Raw genomic sequence first — 17,609 nt, forward strand, 5'->3', positions numbered from 1 at the left:
TTTCCCTGCAGTTCAGTAGCAAAGCGAACGGCGTCTGGAAAAGTTCAAGCGGCAAACAAAACAAAAAAGTAAAGCACATGAAAGCGACCAAAAACGCGCTGTGAATTTTTGGAATAACAAATTGAAAGGAAATTCCCAAAGTGGAGCAAAAGTGGAAACCTTGAAAAGTGTGAGGAAAACGGAAAAGCTAATTGAAAATAACAAAGATCAAGAGAGATTAGAAGTCTTGAAAAACCAAACTCAACCAAATTGTGCTGTGAAATTTAGTGTGTAATATATATCTATATATATATAGCAACAACAACTGGATGGGTCTGCCTTGATGATCACAAATTTCAATTGAATTTAATCAAAATCACAAGAAAAAGTCAGCGAGAGAAATCATAAAAAGCAAAATACACTAGGGATTTAATTTTGAGTGCCTCGCAATGTGTTAGTCTGTGTGTGAATCTGTGTGTGACCGAGAAACTTAGATCGGTGGCAATTTTCCCCTCCCCGCTGGCCGCTTTTCATTGAAACGAACTTCAAAACTGTCGACGAGTGCATGCGATTGGCCAAGTGTTAGTCGGGAAAATGGGGAAAATGGTCAGCGAGGAAATGGCCACGGATCCGGCGATAACGGAAAAGGTGGAACTGACGCGATTCGGAGAATTCTGCCAGCGGCGAGGCATCAATCCCAACTTGATAATGCTGAAAATAACCCTGTTCGTGATGTATGGCGGTGAGTAATGTGTAAAATATGTAATTAAAAACTAATTAGAAATCACTCTCATCAATGTTTTTCCACACCACTGCCAACGAAATAGAAATCCGTTCCTACACTTGGTTTTTGCCTTGCCTTTAATTGATATCATGCATACGACACGTTGTCTGAGGGGGTTTTTTTCAGCTGTAAAAATATATTAGCTGAATTGAGAGATAATTATTTGGTTTAAAAAGGGCAACTTTTTAGACAAAATTTCCCTAGCATTAATTGAACATTGGTGTTTATTTAAACCAAGCCAATTCTGTTTAGTTCAAGTTTAGTGTTCAATCTTAAATATTAGGAAATCTTTTCTTTAGGTTAAATAAACCGATTGCCTACCAAAACCCCAAAGACCTTAAACCTAAAGATTCCAAAATGAGAGTATATAAGCTTTATCCATCTCGCAGAAAAACCAACACAAATGTAGATACCCTATTATATACAAAGGCGATGCAGCAGCTGGAAAAATGTTGAGCAAAGTCCGGGGGACCGACTTATTCTCTGGCAGTGAATCTGAATTCATTATCACACTCTCCGAATCCCCTTCTCCGGAATGTAGGGGACTGGGCTGGTCGGAAGTTATCAATTAGGCTGGGGAAAATATGTAACACATTTGTATAAATTCAGTTAGAGTCTGATGCACATTGAGCAGATTTTCCCAGCGTGTGGCAATTAGGCATTCATAATGTGTGCCTGTGTGTGCGTCTTTTGTAAATAAATCTAGCTTATGTGATTTAAGCTTGAGAAAGGTTTACTTTGATTTGCCTTGGACTAGTATGTATATGTATGTAGCTGCCTCCGATTTTCTGACCGTGCGCCATTTTCTGAATGTTTTTGCTGGCGGTCAATGGCAAAAACATTTCGCTACCCATCCACCCCCTTTGTCTTTTGCCATCAAACTCAAATTGTCACTAAAATGAGTATTAATGCGTTTTTTATTTAGCTAAAGTTGAGCCGAGGATTCTTTTTCGGCATTTCTTTTATTTTCGTCTCGGTTTTTGGGCAGCGCAAAGTTCACAAAATAATTTAATTGGCTCAGCACATTTATTCCCGTATAGAGTGTAATTTAATACCATTAATTGGCTAGACAAAGGAATCGCACTTTTCTCTGATGTGCTGCATGATTTAAAAATTTAATTCTTTAAGAGCCGTTCTCGTCAATTTTCAAATTGAAATATTGTTTTTGCTTTGCTCTTTGTGGTTCAATTAGGTTAAAAACGTCTCTTATCGATAGAAAATATTGTAATTAACTCCATAAATGTCGATTTTTAAATGCAAACTTGGTGTCATATAAAATTAAGATTTTTTCCAATTTAAATCTTTATTTAAATTTGGTATTCCTAAATTTTTTAAGCTTAAATAATTAAATTGTTTATATGTTTTTAGAAAAATAGGTATGCTTTCTGAACTGAAAAATTACCTGAAAAAAAACTGTTGGAAATTCATTTATGCATATGAATGCGCATAATAAACTGTAATAAATTACTGAAAAATGTCTTTTGTTTGCAGAAGAATCCTTTTGCATTAAATTAAATGTTTTATTATTTGTTCATTATGTATTTCGTTATAATCAATTTGAAATGTGGTTCTGTCTTCTTTCTCTTTTTATATTCCGAATTTATTGTGGTTAATTTATTAAATTTCTTTTTTCGAGAGATTTAAAGTAAATTTACTTTTTATAATACAACAAAAATTTGAATCTCAATAACTTTATCTAATTTAAGGGTTAAAGCTTTACCAGTTTCACATCAATCAACTTTGAAACCCGAAATTAAATTACCCAGTGAAACTGTTGCCCTAAATGTCAATTCACTATGCACGCAACGAAACTCTGAAATAAAAACATGTTCAAAATGAGTTGCAATTAATATTTCTGGCAGCACATTTTTCATTTGTCGGTGTCAGTTGTGAGTGTCTTTCATCTGTCCCCTCAAATATTCACAAATAAAGTGCAATATAGTTGCAAATTGCATAGATGGCCTGAACGTGTTACCAAAACGTTGTGCATAGTTGAAAGTATGTGCGACAAGCGAAAAACGGAATAATAATTATTAAAGAGGGACGGGGAAGAAAGGGGAGTATAAATGTGCAAAGGGACATTAATTACGAATGACAGCGTGGCAGGAACAGATCCCAACCGAACGGAACTGAGGCGAAACTTTACACAGCCATCTGCACCGACAAAATTGAAGCCGATTTTAAATTAATATATCTTTGGAATATGATTTTAAATAAAATTATACTCTGGAATTGGAAAAAACGCAGAATTGCTTAAATGAAGAAGCCAAAATTGACTGATTAGTTAAAGATAACTTGGAAAAATAAAAGCTTTTTACTAATATACATATGAGGTATTATAATTTGTCCATAAATAGAGAAAAGGCTGTTGTGTTAAGGGAAAGGAAATCCTTTTCCAGAACGTAACAAAAATTTCATATTTTTTCCAACCAATTTTACTATCCATTGGCTCTATACATTTATGAAACTTAGTTTTTAATTTGTTTTCCTTTTGTGTCGCTTACGTTTTTCGTTCTGTGTGAAAAAACTCGAGCGAACATGAATGGCCGCCAAGCCAAACAACCCTGACATGCTTGCGTTTCCGTTTCCGATGGACGAAAGGGAAGAAACGGCAGCGGCAATACGAGCAATTAATTGTTATTGCATTGAGCAAATACAAACAGACACACACACGGCGTATTATTGTTAATTATCTGAGGCGATGCAGGAGCTGTAAAAACGAATTCAAGCCGCCATTTGCCGAGGCCGAGTGTTAACTGCACTTTAACAAACGAATTTCATTCTGGACACGCACTTTTCCACCCACACACACACAGCCGCACAAGTCTACGTGCCCGGGATCCTTGACGTGTTTGCATTTAAATTGGTCAAGGCTGTGGATTGAATTGGTAGCAGGGGAAAATTGGGGATGTGACTGCTTCCCTGTTTCGCCCAATTTGTTGCCATTAATTTTCCTCCGCTTTTCTCCTTTTTTGACTGCAGACACGTGATGCGTGCTGGATGCGTTAATGCTCATAAATTATTGAAGTGCATATTTAATTTTCGACCCTTTTTTGTAGGCTATTTTCGAAGGAAGGTAGTGGGTAGTAGGCTAAAATAAAATTGCCCTTAATAATCTACAGCTCAATTACAATTCATTTCTTTTTAGTCTCTTTTTTGTTTGCCTATTTTTTTAAGTTTCTTACGAAATTTCCAATTGACCAATACTCAAAATATAAAACTGCAAGACAACGGAAAACTTTAAAAGAATGTCAAAGGCTTTTGCATGGCCATTAGTCCATAAAGTCTAAAAGATATTTAGGTTTTAGTTTTACAACAAAATGTGTTCCAACAAAATGTGAGATTCCACCTCCATTAAAATTCATTAAACTGGTATAAGTTGTAATTGCTTTTGTTTGATGTTCAGGTGTTTTGGTTTTAATTAATTTCACTTGCTGATTTAATTACTCCCTTGTGTTTGCTCCATGTCAATCAATTACATAATAGTAATGACAATGTAGTTAAATTGAGCGGTAGTGAAAAAATGGAAAGTTATGCCACGAAATATTAAATATGACATTACTAAAATGTAAAAGTAAATAAGAAAAGGGATGATTTAGTGAAGCCTTACATTTGCTGGCTAAACTAATCCTTTTTTCGCTCATTCATTCACCATTTTTAATTACCCTCGACTGGCTTTATTGACCTCAACGAAATTCCATCATTTCGCTTGAGCAATTTCCCTTCTTTCACATTTCCTGCTCGTAATTAAGTTCTCTTTCTCGATTCTCAATAATTCGCACAATAATCTGTACTCCTTTTTCCTTGCAGCAACCTCGTCCCTTTTGCCCTACCTGACGATTCACATGCAGTCGATTGGCCTCACGGTGGAGGAGATTGCAATTATCTACCTGGCCCTGCCCTTCACCACTTTTCTTAGCCCGCCCATAACAGGTGAGTAGAAGCACGGTTAATTGTTTTAATGCATCTAATTAGCGCTGTGTGTCGATTTTAATTTAAAGTTTTTCCGTGTTTACCCGTGCATTATAACGAGAGCAAAAACCGAAAATTAAGCCATGCAAAAATTTCCAAGAGGCGTATGTTATTCTTTGAGAAAGTCACGAATTGCAAATGCATGTCGTAATTGGATAATTAAAAAATATATTTGAATTAAATACGGCTTTTTTAAAACGTTACATACTAAAAACAACATAGAAATCGATACAATTTTAAAAATAGCATAACTTTTTTCAAAAACCATTAGTTAATTGAATGTTGTTCAATTGTTTATATTAATTTGAATGAACCCAATAAAATCTTTGCATAAAATACTTTGTTTAAAAATTAATCAAATCAATATTTTTTACTTGTAGTAATAAAATTGGTACCAAAAATACAAAGATTTAAAAACTGCTCGTCGTATCGTAAATATATATTTATTCACCAAACTGCACCCATTTGATTGGTTTTTTATTCAACCTCTCTGGAAGCTTTTTCAATGCATAACATTTTTTTTAGACCAGGCCACTTTTCCGGACGAGTGCGAATAATTTAATTCACTTGCAGTTTAAATGACAATTAAACAAAGTTCTTGTTGTTCTCCTTTGACTGTCTGCATGTGAAGTGCCCCCATCGTGTGGTTGCATTCTCTTCCTTTTGTGCACTGTTTTTTATGCATTCTTATTATTTGCTTTTGCATTTTTAAAATGCATTTGCGGTATGGAATGTTGGCGACAGCGAAGGTTTTTAAACATTTTATGTGAACACTCGCTGCAGATAAATGTTCAGGCAGATGCACGTTGAAACAAAGAGCCGAGGGGGCAGAGAAAAGTGCATAAAGCTGGTCAAATTGTCGGACATAAAAGCTTGGAAAAAATATAAAATGTGAGCTAAGTGAAAACGCTCTCGTAAAGTTGCGACATCAAAATTTCGATCATCCAACTTGCGATATAATAATGCTTGATAGTCCCATTTAATGGCTTCGAAAGCTTCAAGTGGTGCAGCAATAAAAGTAAAACGAGTTGAAGATATAATAGCGAAATAAAGAACGTTGATAAAAAAGAGCTCCAGAGATATAAAACTAAAATTGAAATAGTAATTATTTAAGAGTGGTGTCATAGTTACGAAAGAAGTTTAATAAAATATCCATTACAGCAGTAAAAATTTAATTTTCTAAGGACTTAAACTATTTAAAGGCAAAACAGTATAATAAGCTTATTAGTAGAAAGCCATTTGTTTTTCTTTTGTAGTCCACCAAGCCCTTCAAAAATTAAAGAAAAACTCTTGAAGTAATTTTCAGCTTTTTCTCGTTGGTGTGGCAAATCCAGCTTAAACTGAATTTAAGCTCTCAGCAACCAATCAAAGCCCCCAGCCGAATTGTAGACAACTTACTTTGAGGAGCGTTGCAGTTGCACATTCTACGATTTCCACACCCAACGATGCCGTTTCAAACATCTTGCTGCCATTTTGCTTACATTTTCCACAAAATCATCCTTTTTCCCTCGTTTCCCCATCTGCAGGTTTCCTCGTTGACAAATTTGGCAAATACAAACCGGTCGTTGTGATGAGTCTGCTCCTGAATGCGATTTTCCATCACTCGCTGCTCTTTATACCGCAGCAGGAGATTCCGGGCGTGGTGCCATCGGCGTTCGTATTGAGACATCCAGACAGCGGCGATATTGAGGTGAGTTTGCCACACACTGAACAAGAAAAGATATATCCTTAAATTAATTTTAAAATTAATCTAATAATAACACTTGGAAGGGTCGATTTTAATTTAATATTTAGTTCAAAAAACAATTAAAAATGTGTTCAGTCCTTAACATACATTTAACATTGTTTTTTTTATTGTTATTTAAAGTTTGCTGATAATTATTAAATAAATAAACAAATATCACCTTCCTAGAAATTATATTGAGAATATTTAAATTTTATTGCTGTGCACACTCTAGAGCGATGAAAATTCCTTCCTTCAATCGACTAAAGCCCACTGACTTCGATTCAATCAGGTTTAATGTTTGGAAAAGGCTGTAATCTTCTTTGGGTGCTGTGGTTGAGGTGCGTGGGCAAATATGTTTAGACGCTTGTTTAGTTAAGAGCTAAAAATAATGTGGCTGCGGTTTTCCAACCTCGCTCCTCTGAGTTTTCCCTTGCGGGCATGGTTCCCGAATGCATTGTTCTCCTGCTCATGGGAAACAGCTGTTGCTCTTGAACAGTTCTAATGCGCTTATTTCATGGTTACCCAGCATTCTCCCCAACCTCCGCCAGTTTTACCCCCCTTTCTCACATTCTTGATGACTTTAACTACATTGTGAGCGAAGTGGGGGTGTCTGAATAGTTCGAAATTAGGAGGTGCGTCGGGGTTTATGCTTAAAACGCTTCAAGTTTCAACCTGCCATTAAAATTATCGTCATAGAAATATTAAGTTTCACTTTCGTTTTTGTTGATCAGAATTTGTCTTTTATAGAAAGGTGTTAATAAATTACGGGGGAACATTGAATATCCTTATTTGAACTTTAATAAATGGGTTGATTTATTTTTTTGATAAGAATAAAAATATGAATTTTGGGTGAGACACAGCAAAGATTAGGGCTTTTACAAATTTATGTAAGGTAAAAAAGTATGGAACACTATCTTTTCAATTCGAATGTCAGATGCATTTCTTTAATACACATTTCAAGATTTAATTTTTTTAAACATCCCCATTTAATTTTGTATATCTTAGGTATCAACATAACAGCTAACTTTTCCATTTAATTCAGACTTTTCAAAATAAAATAGAAGAACAAAATTATGAAGTGTAGTAAAAAGTAAGAAAAAGGAATTGTATTCAGAACAAATTTAAAATTTTGTACTACAGTTATTGTAATCATATATATTTATTGGGGTTAAATCAAACCTTAAATCGACCTTAAATTGTGCAACATTTTAAGCAGTAATTTTCAATGGCAATTGTTGCGTGCGAGTTGCCAAAAATCTTCGCCATCCTCGTGGCCATTCGAAACTGCTTTCAAAGCCCTCTTTCCACTTTCCACAATGGTTTCACTTCAGTCACGGCATGTCTCTATTTCGGAGAGAATACCAAGGAGCAAGGGAAGTGGCGGGAGAGAACTACATAAAAGCCGGCATTTATTTGAGGCAGCGGCAACATAATGTTGCCACATGCAACACACACCTACACCAACACAATTTTTGCACGTACAAAATGGCACCCACACCAACGTGCCGTGTGTTTGTGTGTGAAACTCTGAGTATCTAATGCGTGGCACGTTGCTCGATTCGGTGAAAGAACATGTAGATGCTCCGTTCCGCTTGGCAACTTCCTGCCGGCTTCTGAGCGCCCAGCAGCATGCCACATGCTGCCGCACACACAAACGCGCACGCGGCGGATACGCAATGCGACGGAGCCCACACAGATAGAACAGAGCAAATATTACGTATACGCGTGGAGTACCACACTTGGCAGTTATTCCTGTATTCAAGTGACTAGACACTCGACAAAAGCGCACAAAACTCACGTTTAAATCGACGATATTAACTAACAAGTACTTTTTGAAACGAAATATTTTTGAATTAAGCGAATTCGTTATTTTTTTTAAAGACACTTTAATCTTTATTTTGGAATGATTTTAGGTGAACAAATAAGAACTTATATCGATAAATTGTGGATTAAGCCTAAAAGAAAATATAAAAATAATACAAATTAAATCGTTTTGAAAACAAATTGGTTTAATATAAAACCATAAATTAAAATACGTTTTTTATAAATATATATTTTTGATAAAGAAACAACAAGTAAATATAAAATCAGATTGTTTAACTCATAAGAAAATTAATAAAATTCAGACATAAACATTTGTTGTGTAAGATAATATATGGTTAGGGTGTTGTTACTTGAAATAATAAATTCAATATAGTCTAGTTTTTGGCCGAATCTAGATAAATGTATTTTTCGAGTGCACGTATTTTTCTGTCACCCTGCGCGAGTGCAGCAGTGAAAATCATGCTTCCTTTTTTCGATTTTTTTTTCATTTTGCTGTCCTCGGTTCGATTTTGGTCCTGGTTCTATCTGCATTTGTGCATAAATTTGCGTCATGTAAAATCATCGAAATAAAGCAAATAAATGTCATACCATCTGAGAGGGACGGCGGTGTTTGGGGGGAAATTTGTTGTACCAGAATTTCTGTGATTTCCCTCAGCGTTTCCTTTTTATTGATATCGATATATATATGTGGACGCTTTATGCTTATGATCATATCAATGCAAACGACTCTGGCTCCGGGTTGGATGTTATTGCGTGTCGGGTCCTGGGGGTCCTTTAAGCCGGTCAGATGTGGCATAACAAATTTGAGTACATGCTTTATGGATGGCAGAAAGGGATTTCGGGGCAGACGGCAGCAGCTTTTCCCCGAGGTGTTCGACCAGAGTTCAGCTCCGTTCAATCCTCTCGAGATTGCATTTCTTTATGAAGTCGGCAGAGAGCTGGCTGACAGTCTCACACCTTTTGGCAATTGCATTTGGACACAAGCAGCTCTCGAGCAGTGGCAGCAAATTGCAGCAGTCGCAGGACTACAGAACTACTACAAGGGTTTTACATAAATCGAATTATGGACAACAAGTAGGCGGGGGAGCGGGGCAGACATCTGCATGGCTGGGATATTATGGTAAAACGGAGCCAAAGGGCCCTTACGATTGAGAGCGGGGCTGGGGCTAAACAAATTCAAATGGAAAATGGAAAATAGAAAATGACAGAAGCAGCAACGCAGCCAGACAGCTAGCAAGCGAATGGAACGCATTAGAAACAGCTCACCAGAAGCAACTACAAGATTTTCCAGAGCAGGGGCCCCACCAGAATCTTCTAGTCGGTGCCAAAAAATCCACTTAAGCCGAGTGCACATCAGGTTTACAAGCACTAGCAGAAAATCTTGTTATGGTAAAACAAAATAATTCCCTCAACTGCACCAGGTTTTCAGTAATTTAATAAGCAACTGAAAATGTAAAAGTTTGCTTTTCCCTGCTCAAAGTAATTTATTTTAAGTAAAGAACGTGGAGGAGAAACAGTTTTAACGAACTCTTTAAAAACAATTAATTTAAGGTTTAAGGAAAAACAAATTATTTATAGTGGAGTAAAAATGAAGAATTTAATAGTTTTCCTTTTATTATTAAGTATTTTGTAGTATTAAGTAAGGAAAATATATTTTCTTACTATTTATTTAGGGACATTTCTTGTGGATTTTTCCGAGTGCTAGTGTGAGTGTTTCGTGTCCGTGGCTGTGTATCACGTACATTTATCTTAGTGTCGTTTTGCCAGCACTTAAGCCGCACTAAAACACCAACACGACTGCACACCCGCACACACATTAAAATCTTTCTTGTGCTCGAGCCATTGCCGTTAGTCGTAATGAAACGCAATGGAACTGCTATTTTGGGGGAGATCCTGGTTCCTGGGTACTGAGTACTGGGTTCTGGGTCCTGGGTCCTTGGCCCTTGGCCAAAAGACGCCCCAGCTCTCAACCCACTTCACGCACGTATCCGAGGGATACGCACACACGCATCCATTGGCGGCCAATCCCACCCAGTGTTCGCCACTTGGCACGGGCGTATATTGAATTTGTATTTATGATGTGCCCATAAAATACAATAACACCATTAAAATAGCTGCAGCAAACAGGGGAAGTAGCGGAAAAGTCTAGGCGACTAGTAAATACCCTAGATAAATACCCTACAAAAGGTGAAGGTTTGGGTTACTTTATTCACCTTCTGCTTACAAGAATTTTAAATGGTATATAAATATAAAATATAAAATATATATTACAATTTTTTAAAATAATATCCTAAACCATTTTAGTGTGAATACCTATTTATCTAGAAACAAATCTTGTAGAGGTGGGATATATTTAAATTTAAATCAATATACCAGTGTAACAGATAACAAATATATGTTATATGCAATCAAAGAAAAATCCCAACCAACTAAAAAATTATTTGAAGATGTGATAACTTCCATTAATAAAGGAAAACCGAAGAAAACTCTAGTGGAAATGATCTCAACTTCCAGCCGTATATACCGATTTAAAGGGCATTATGCTGCCATAAGAGCATGCAAACGCATCTTACTGCTACATTTGCGTTCATTCCGCACGTTCGCCGGACTTCGACATCCTTTGAGCTGGAGAATGTACCATATACCGTGTCCTGTTACACTGGCCATGTCCTGTTGCTTGCGGTTTACTATTTTATGCCATTATAGAGCCGAGTTCGGTTTGCCGTTTGGCATAAATTTATTTGGCATCGACCGCCGACGACGGCAGTGAACGGAAATTACCATTTTATTATTGCAGGCCAGCGCTCGATACTCCCGCCCAATCAGCCCCTTTCAACCCTTGGCAGAGCCTTATTGAATTCGCATTAAAATTGGTAACGGATATATGCAGAAACACGAGCACATAACCGCAGGCAATGCACAGCGAAAAATAAAACAGAACGGAAATTATTAGTGTTAGAGGAAAGCACAAGACATACAATTTTTTGACACATTAACTCATATATTTCATATTAATATATTACAAATCCACGTGCATCCCATTGAATCTTGAACAATATATAATTTTGACAATGCTTTCAAATTGCAAATGTAATAACAGCCTTAATTACGGCTGATGATGTTATGTTTCTCTCGGTGTAAGTGCTGCAAATGCAGATACACATAAAATCCGAGAGATATTTATTTATGTCGGTGTTATTATGGCTAAGGGCTTACGCCCATATATGGGGGCTTATGATGGGTTAAGTGGCACTTTTGGCTGGATTTCAAAGGGCGATGCGTGAAGGTGGAGGCATTATTTATAAATTGGGCACCATGGTCACATCTCCATCGTTCCAATTGCTCTGGTTGGAGTCTTCATCAGTAGGTGCCACATATTCGCAGACATCGCCATCATTATCCCCCTGTCCAGCTTCACAGAACTCCTCCTCGTCGTTGTCATCATTCACATCTTCCAGGCGATCGTCCTGTCCCGGCGGAAAATCATAGGCCGTGCGAAGGGAATCGCAGTCGGAATTAATGCCCTCATCTGGTGGACTCAAATCCAGTTTGGAAAACTCCGGAATGAGGAGCTCTGCTTCTGGATATGTTTCAGTTTCAGTTTCACGATTAGGTTCAGTTTCTTGTTCTTGTTCTGGTTTTGGTTCTGGTTCTGTTTCTTGTTCTTGAAACGATTCCTCCTCCTTTTCCTCCTTCTCCTTTTCTTCCGGTATTGCATCCATTTTCTTTTTGTTCAGTATCAACTCATTTGCCTCGGAAAGTTTTTCCCCATCGATTAGCTTTCCAGCTGGATAGAAAAAGTCCTCCAGCATTATTTTCCACTCGCTCAAATAGGATTCGTAGTCCCGCGATTCGACAACAGATTGTTTTTTAATGAAACCTGTCACTTCGGTGCCCGAAAGCTTGGCGTATTTACCACCGGGTCCAAAGTCATGGGGGGCACTCGAAACGTCATAGATCACGGTGAAAAGGGCCACCAAATATGTTTTATCGGGCCTTTTCGAATTGTACTTGGCCAACTGCTTTCGGGTGAGATGGAGACCCGTCAACGGAGCCGGCAGCTTGCGGTGTCCCTCGTTCTCGTAGTCCTCATCGTCGTAGGTGCCATGTTGACGCCGGGTCTTCATGTAGGCCACATATCCCAGGACGCACGTCAGCGCTATGATGGCGAAGGGCGAGCTGACCAGTTCGCGAAACTGAATGCTCCAGGACTTGGGCAGCAAAGAGGACATTGTTGATTCTCCTTTATTATCCTTTTGGCTACTCTGCTTGCGATAGTATGACCTACCTATAACCTGACAACTGGGAACTGAGCAAAGTGAACAGAGAACGCTCTGATGGAATACTTGCGGCCTACTGGGGATGGTGAAGAAGACTTAAATTCAAAACTCTTTTGACATTCTTTAAAATAAATATATTTTTATAAAAAACTCAGCAAACCGTAGTTTTATATATTTTGATGAGTAACTCAGCTCTTTCTGCGAGAACTATATTATCACGAACTACAGTCCTGATCGAAAATAGAGATTATAATACACAAAAGGCATATAAAGAAAGAATTACACAATTTTTTTTTCAATGTTTAGTTCTGTATTTTACGAATTTTGGCCTATTTAAACTGGGAGTTGCCTCAGAGCACGGACCAGACGATCCCTTTGTCTTTGTCGATAGCTGAAATGACAGTAACAAAGTTAATCGAAGAACTATCATAATAATTGAGGACTTGCCTATCCATCAGCATCTTCAGGGTGCTGCGCTTGAGGACAAGCACAACAAACACAATAACACCATTCCAATTGATCAGATGCACAACAACATCCATTCGTGGAGACAAAAACACGTTGGCAATTAAACAAATTATTATCAGGATCCAATTCAAGCCCATCATGACAGAGATCCGCGTAAACTGAAGAAACCTGAAATAAACAACGGAATGGGTATCGTAATTTGTTACAACTTTGCACAGTTAAAATATCTTACGTCTCAGTGTCAAAATTTAGACAGATCGTCATCGACTCCTCCTGTTCCTTAAAAGTATTCAGTTCTGTTTTTACTTTCTTTATGTTAACAGCAGTGAGGGTAAACATAATCACATTAAAAATGACTGCAACCAGCAAAGAGCAACCAACAAGTATACATAGAGTACCTGTGAATAGAAGAAATTGGACGGATAAATACAGTAGTATCATAAAGAAATTTTCAATCTTTCATAACTCGAACATCCCAAACTCGAGCAAAACTGAGGTGTTTAGTTTTTTTGTTTTCTATGAGTAATGTTTCCACGGGACTTAATTTTAGTAAATAGATTTCGTTTAATTAATGCCAAAGATATTCTTTTTTTTTTTTAGGCTTTCAAATGCAAAATTTAAAAAACAAAATTTAATGCCATCAAGTTATGAAATTTCGACTGAATCTCATTTAAAAATCACCAAAACTGCAGCCTAAAACGATTACTATCATGGGAGTCCCTACGGCCATAATAGCAGAAGTGACCCAGACAAAGACGCTGTAGACCAGGAACTCATTAGGATTTTCATAGCGACCGAGGGAACACTTGAACACTTTCCACAAATGGTAGCTTATTACAGAGAACCAGAGAAAGTAAGCATACAAGGCGACGATGTTAACGACTGAGGAGGATAAATGAATATTAACATCGTATATCATCAACAGTTTTAAGAATCTTTGCAATACGCATTTTTTTAATAAATTACCAACAAAATCATAAGTTAGATCGAAATTAGTAAGAATAGATATCAGATAAGAGAAGAGCAGGCACAATTGGTTGCTGATAATGCACTTTCCGGTCACATTTCGAAACGTTGGTATGTAAAGATACACTGCGATCGTTAGGGACATGCATATCATCGATAGCACACGTTCTGTACAAATAGAAACAGAAACGGAAAGTTAACTGGATGAGTTATAAAGCGTGGTATGATTTTATTGATCGTGGTGGCAGTCCTGTTTTAAGCTTGGGTAAAGCAATTCACTCGCGATTTGAAACTCAAGAAATAGTGAATAGATTATAAAGAATTCAGATTTCCTTTTGATACGTGATAAACCGGTAATATTGGAAATTCGCCCGCGTAAATTTCACGAGAATTCGAATAGGAACTCTACCAATCAACCTAAGCACGATCATAGCTCAATTTCGACTGCCCCTAGATTGCAGATTGCTCCCTTTTATATCCAACGGAGTTCGCAGCTGAGTTTTCGGAATAGAACATATGTAGCTTTGAAAAACTAAAAACATAAAAAACAATCACTGATGTCGACCAAGTCCCTTGGCACCCATTAAACACATTAGGCCCATAATAGTTGGGTATCAAGGGAATAAAAAAATGTGTTCGATGGAACTTTACTCTTCGTAGGGCCAATTCCACAATAGTGGACCAAACTCTAAGCAATAATTCTACTTTTTAATTTCTTTGCACTTTTTGTAGTTTTATATATGTATATTTAACCACGTATAAGAGCAAGAATATTACTATGTCCACCATGTATAATTCTTTAAAACCATACGACGACAGATTAGACAACAAAAAAAATGTTAAAAGCGGTATAAAAAATGTATAAAAAGAATATCAGTATTTTGGAAAAGTTTTATTTATTTATAAGCTACACGAACAATAATAAAAAGTATTATTCTGTAAAACGACTGTATCAGAAACCTTCGGGCTTTTGGGGTCCTAAGAAATACACAATTTTTGAGTAACTTTTTGATAATATATCTTGAAAACAAGATAAGTAATCGTCATTTCATTTGTTTTCTAGTTATTGGTGTGTTTATTATATGTAATACGACAAAAATATACTTAGATGGAAAATTCGAACTGCTTGAAATTGAATATTTTGTATAGCGTGTAACGACTGGATGCGGTAAATGAATCGGGGAATCTATAGCTTGTAACGAGTACACTCATCCAACGTTGTCCCTCCTAACACGCTCTGTCTACATTTTCGACCAGCTTGCTCAGGGAGAGTGAGGTTGGTTTATGTTAAGAGAGATCAAGATGTTATACAAAACTAATAGTAGTAGACAAAGAAACGCCAGCAACAGATAGCCAGCTCAATAGCTAAAATCGGACAAAACAGTGCGCCTATCGAAGATTGGCCTCGTTCTATACCCACCCTACCATGTGAAATCTAATCAGATTCCAAATATTACATACATTACTTGATTAAACATGTTTATTTACCTTACTTTATTGCCATTTTCGAATCTTTTAGAACTTCATTGGGGATATAAAATATAGAAGAATAATGTTTTTCAAAATAACAGAAGTATTAACCCTTGCCAAAGTTTCTTTTCATATATTGCATCGCTTACAATAATCCCATTTTTGAGCGAGTCCAGTGAACCCAGCTTACTGTTAGCTCAAACCAATCGATGTAAAGAATCCGTGCAAATGTTTTGGGATATTTGAAGCTTTTGCTGAACATCGTTTAGCCTTCCTTCTGCTTGCACAAATCCTTTTCCCATTTCTAATTCCCAATACATTCTTTTGTGTTTCCCCCCCCGTATTTTTCACCGCAGGTCTGGTGGTCTCCGTGTCCGAGTCGAGAATGTCCGGAGGAGCCGGAGCTGGAATTGGCCGTGCATCAGTGCGTTGACTATTGTTTGATGCAGGAGCAAGTTAATCCTCAGCTTTACACGAATACCCCGGCATATGATGTGCGCCAAGCAGCCACCACCAGCACCACCCAGAGATCCCAGCTAACAGCAACCACAACAAGGTCGACCACGACCACGACCACAATGGACCCCTCGGTATCCTCGCCAGCCCCGACCACATCGACCACCACTTCGCCGGCGTCATCATTGCCAGCATTATTCGCAACGCAAACGAGGAGCAGATACCAAGAAGTACTTAATATGTCATCGACCATGTTCCCGCCAATGTCCCAGCTGAAGGAGGTGGCTCCGGACCAGGGCCAGTCCTCGTCAGCCGAACTGTCGGCCATGTCCATGCAGGGATTGAATCGTAAGTGACGTGACGAACCCCCTGCCCAACTGCCCCCTGCCCAACCACCGACTGACCACAGCGTTGTTATCATGGCCAGTTTGATATACACTTCAAAAAAAAACTATGGTCTAATCAGAATTTTTATTTGGGGATTTTTTCAAAGGAAGTTCTTATTAATAAGAACCAAGCTTAAAAAAACATAAAACAAAGGCCCAACAACGCATAGCAAAAACAATTTAAATAACTACTCTTTAAATTAATGATATTGTAATAAAAGTTAAAAAAATGTATTTCATATAAATTAATACATTAACAAACTCAGTTCATTTAAATAGTTCTAACTTATACCGACACCTTTTTCAACTTTTAAAAATAATGTTAGGAATTGTTTTTTTTGGCCAATTCAATGTAATTTCTCAGTGTACGTTTGCAATTTTCTTCTATATAGTCGCTCCTTTGTTCTACCAGTCAGTTTACTTGTTGTCGACTAGCAATGCTCTCCTCCCTTCTTCTTCCCCTGTCATTTATTGACGTCCGTGTCCGTGTCGATGTCCGTATCCGCATCCGTGTCCGTATCCTTGTCCGTGTCCGTGTTCCTGTCCCTGTCCGTGTGTGTTTTACTTTTATTAGTTTGTTTTTCCATCTTTTGTGAACTGCCAACCGGGAACAGGAGCAGAAACCGAGAACAACTTGCTCCATAAAAGCCAAAGACCGAGTCGACTCTCTATGAAACTACAAAAAATAAGTATAATTCTACCTGTCTGAGTGCGTGCTAGTGCGATGGCTGGTGGTTGTCATTAAAGCCTGACGTTTTGTGTGGAGCCAAAGTTTACGGGGAAACTTTTTTCCAATTCCCTGGGAAAAACTTCACAAAAAGGCGTTTTTATTTCACATTATTAAAAGTGGGCGGCGAAAATACGCAGGGAAGAAATAAGAAAATATTTCCAATGGAGATGGAAAAGAGAGTGCTTTCACTTGGGATAATATCTTAGGTAAACAGTTTAGTTTTGGAAAGAAAGAGATTGTGCGATGGGTATTTTTATAGATAAGAGAATGTGATTTTTATTCAATTTTGCATAATTTCATTTTTAAAGAAAGAAAATTTTATTTATATTACTAAACTGTTTAGTAGAATACTTTAGAGTACCGATAATTTTTATTGAAACGTTTGGTTTGAGATTTGAGTTGCAAAGTTTGGAAATATATAACTATAAACAATCAATATCGATATGATTTTATCCCTCACCTTGGCTCCCCAAAATCGTATAAGAGAACAGGCATTGCCCTATTCCCAAAAGTGGGAGTCCTAAATCATGGCCTGCTAACAAGCCACATGAACATTAAATGTTGGCCA

At 37.4% G+C, this 17,609-nt stretch overlaps 2 protein-coding genes across 3 annotated transcripts in view; one reads left to right on the plus strand and one right to left on the minus strand.

Moving 5' to 3' along the window:
• LOC108037935 overlaps positions 1-17,609 on the plus strand; it is a 30,354-nt gene continuing 12,745 nt past the window's right edge. For both annotated transcript variants that reach the window (XM_044459476.1, XM_044459477.1), the window contains exons 1-4: positions 1-721; positions 4,574-4,696; positions 6,262-6,425; positions 15,826-16,273. In XM_044459476.1, the coding sequence (XP_044315411.1) occupies positions 574-721; positions 4,574-4,696; positions 6,262-6,425; positions 15,826-16,273 (883 nt within the window). In that variant the 5' untranslated portion in view covers positions 1-573. The remainder of the gene's footprint in view (positions 722-4,573; positions 4,697-6,261; positions 6,426-15,825; positions 16,274-17,609) is intronic.
• LOC108037936 (membrane steroid-binding protein 1) lies at positions 11,257-12,614 on the minus strand. The gene has a single exon (XM_017114610.2). The coding sequence runs from the start codon at positions 12,515-12,517 to the stop codon at positions 11,585-11,587; it is 933 nt and encodes a 310-aa protein (XP_016970099.2). The 5' UTR covers positions 12,518-12,614; the 3' UTR covers positions 11,257-11,584.

This window comes from Drosophila rhopaloa, unplaced genomic scaffold (genome assembly GCF_018152115.1).
Source record: "Drosophila rhopaloa isolate 14029-0021.01 unplaced genomic scaffold, ASM1815211v1 contig_2, whole genome shotgun sequence".
Lineage (NCBI taxonomy): Eukaryota > Metazoa > Arthropoda > Insecta > Diptera > Drosophilidae > Drosophila > Drosophila rhopaloa.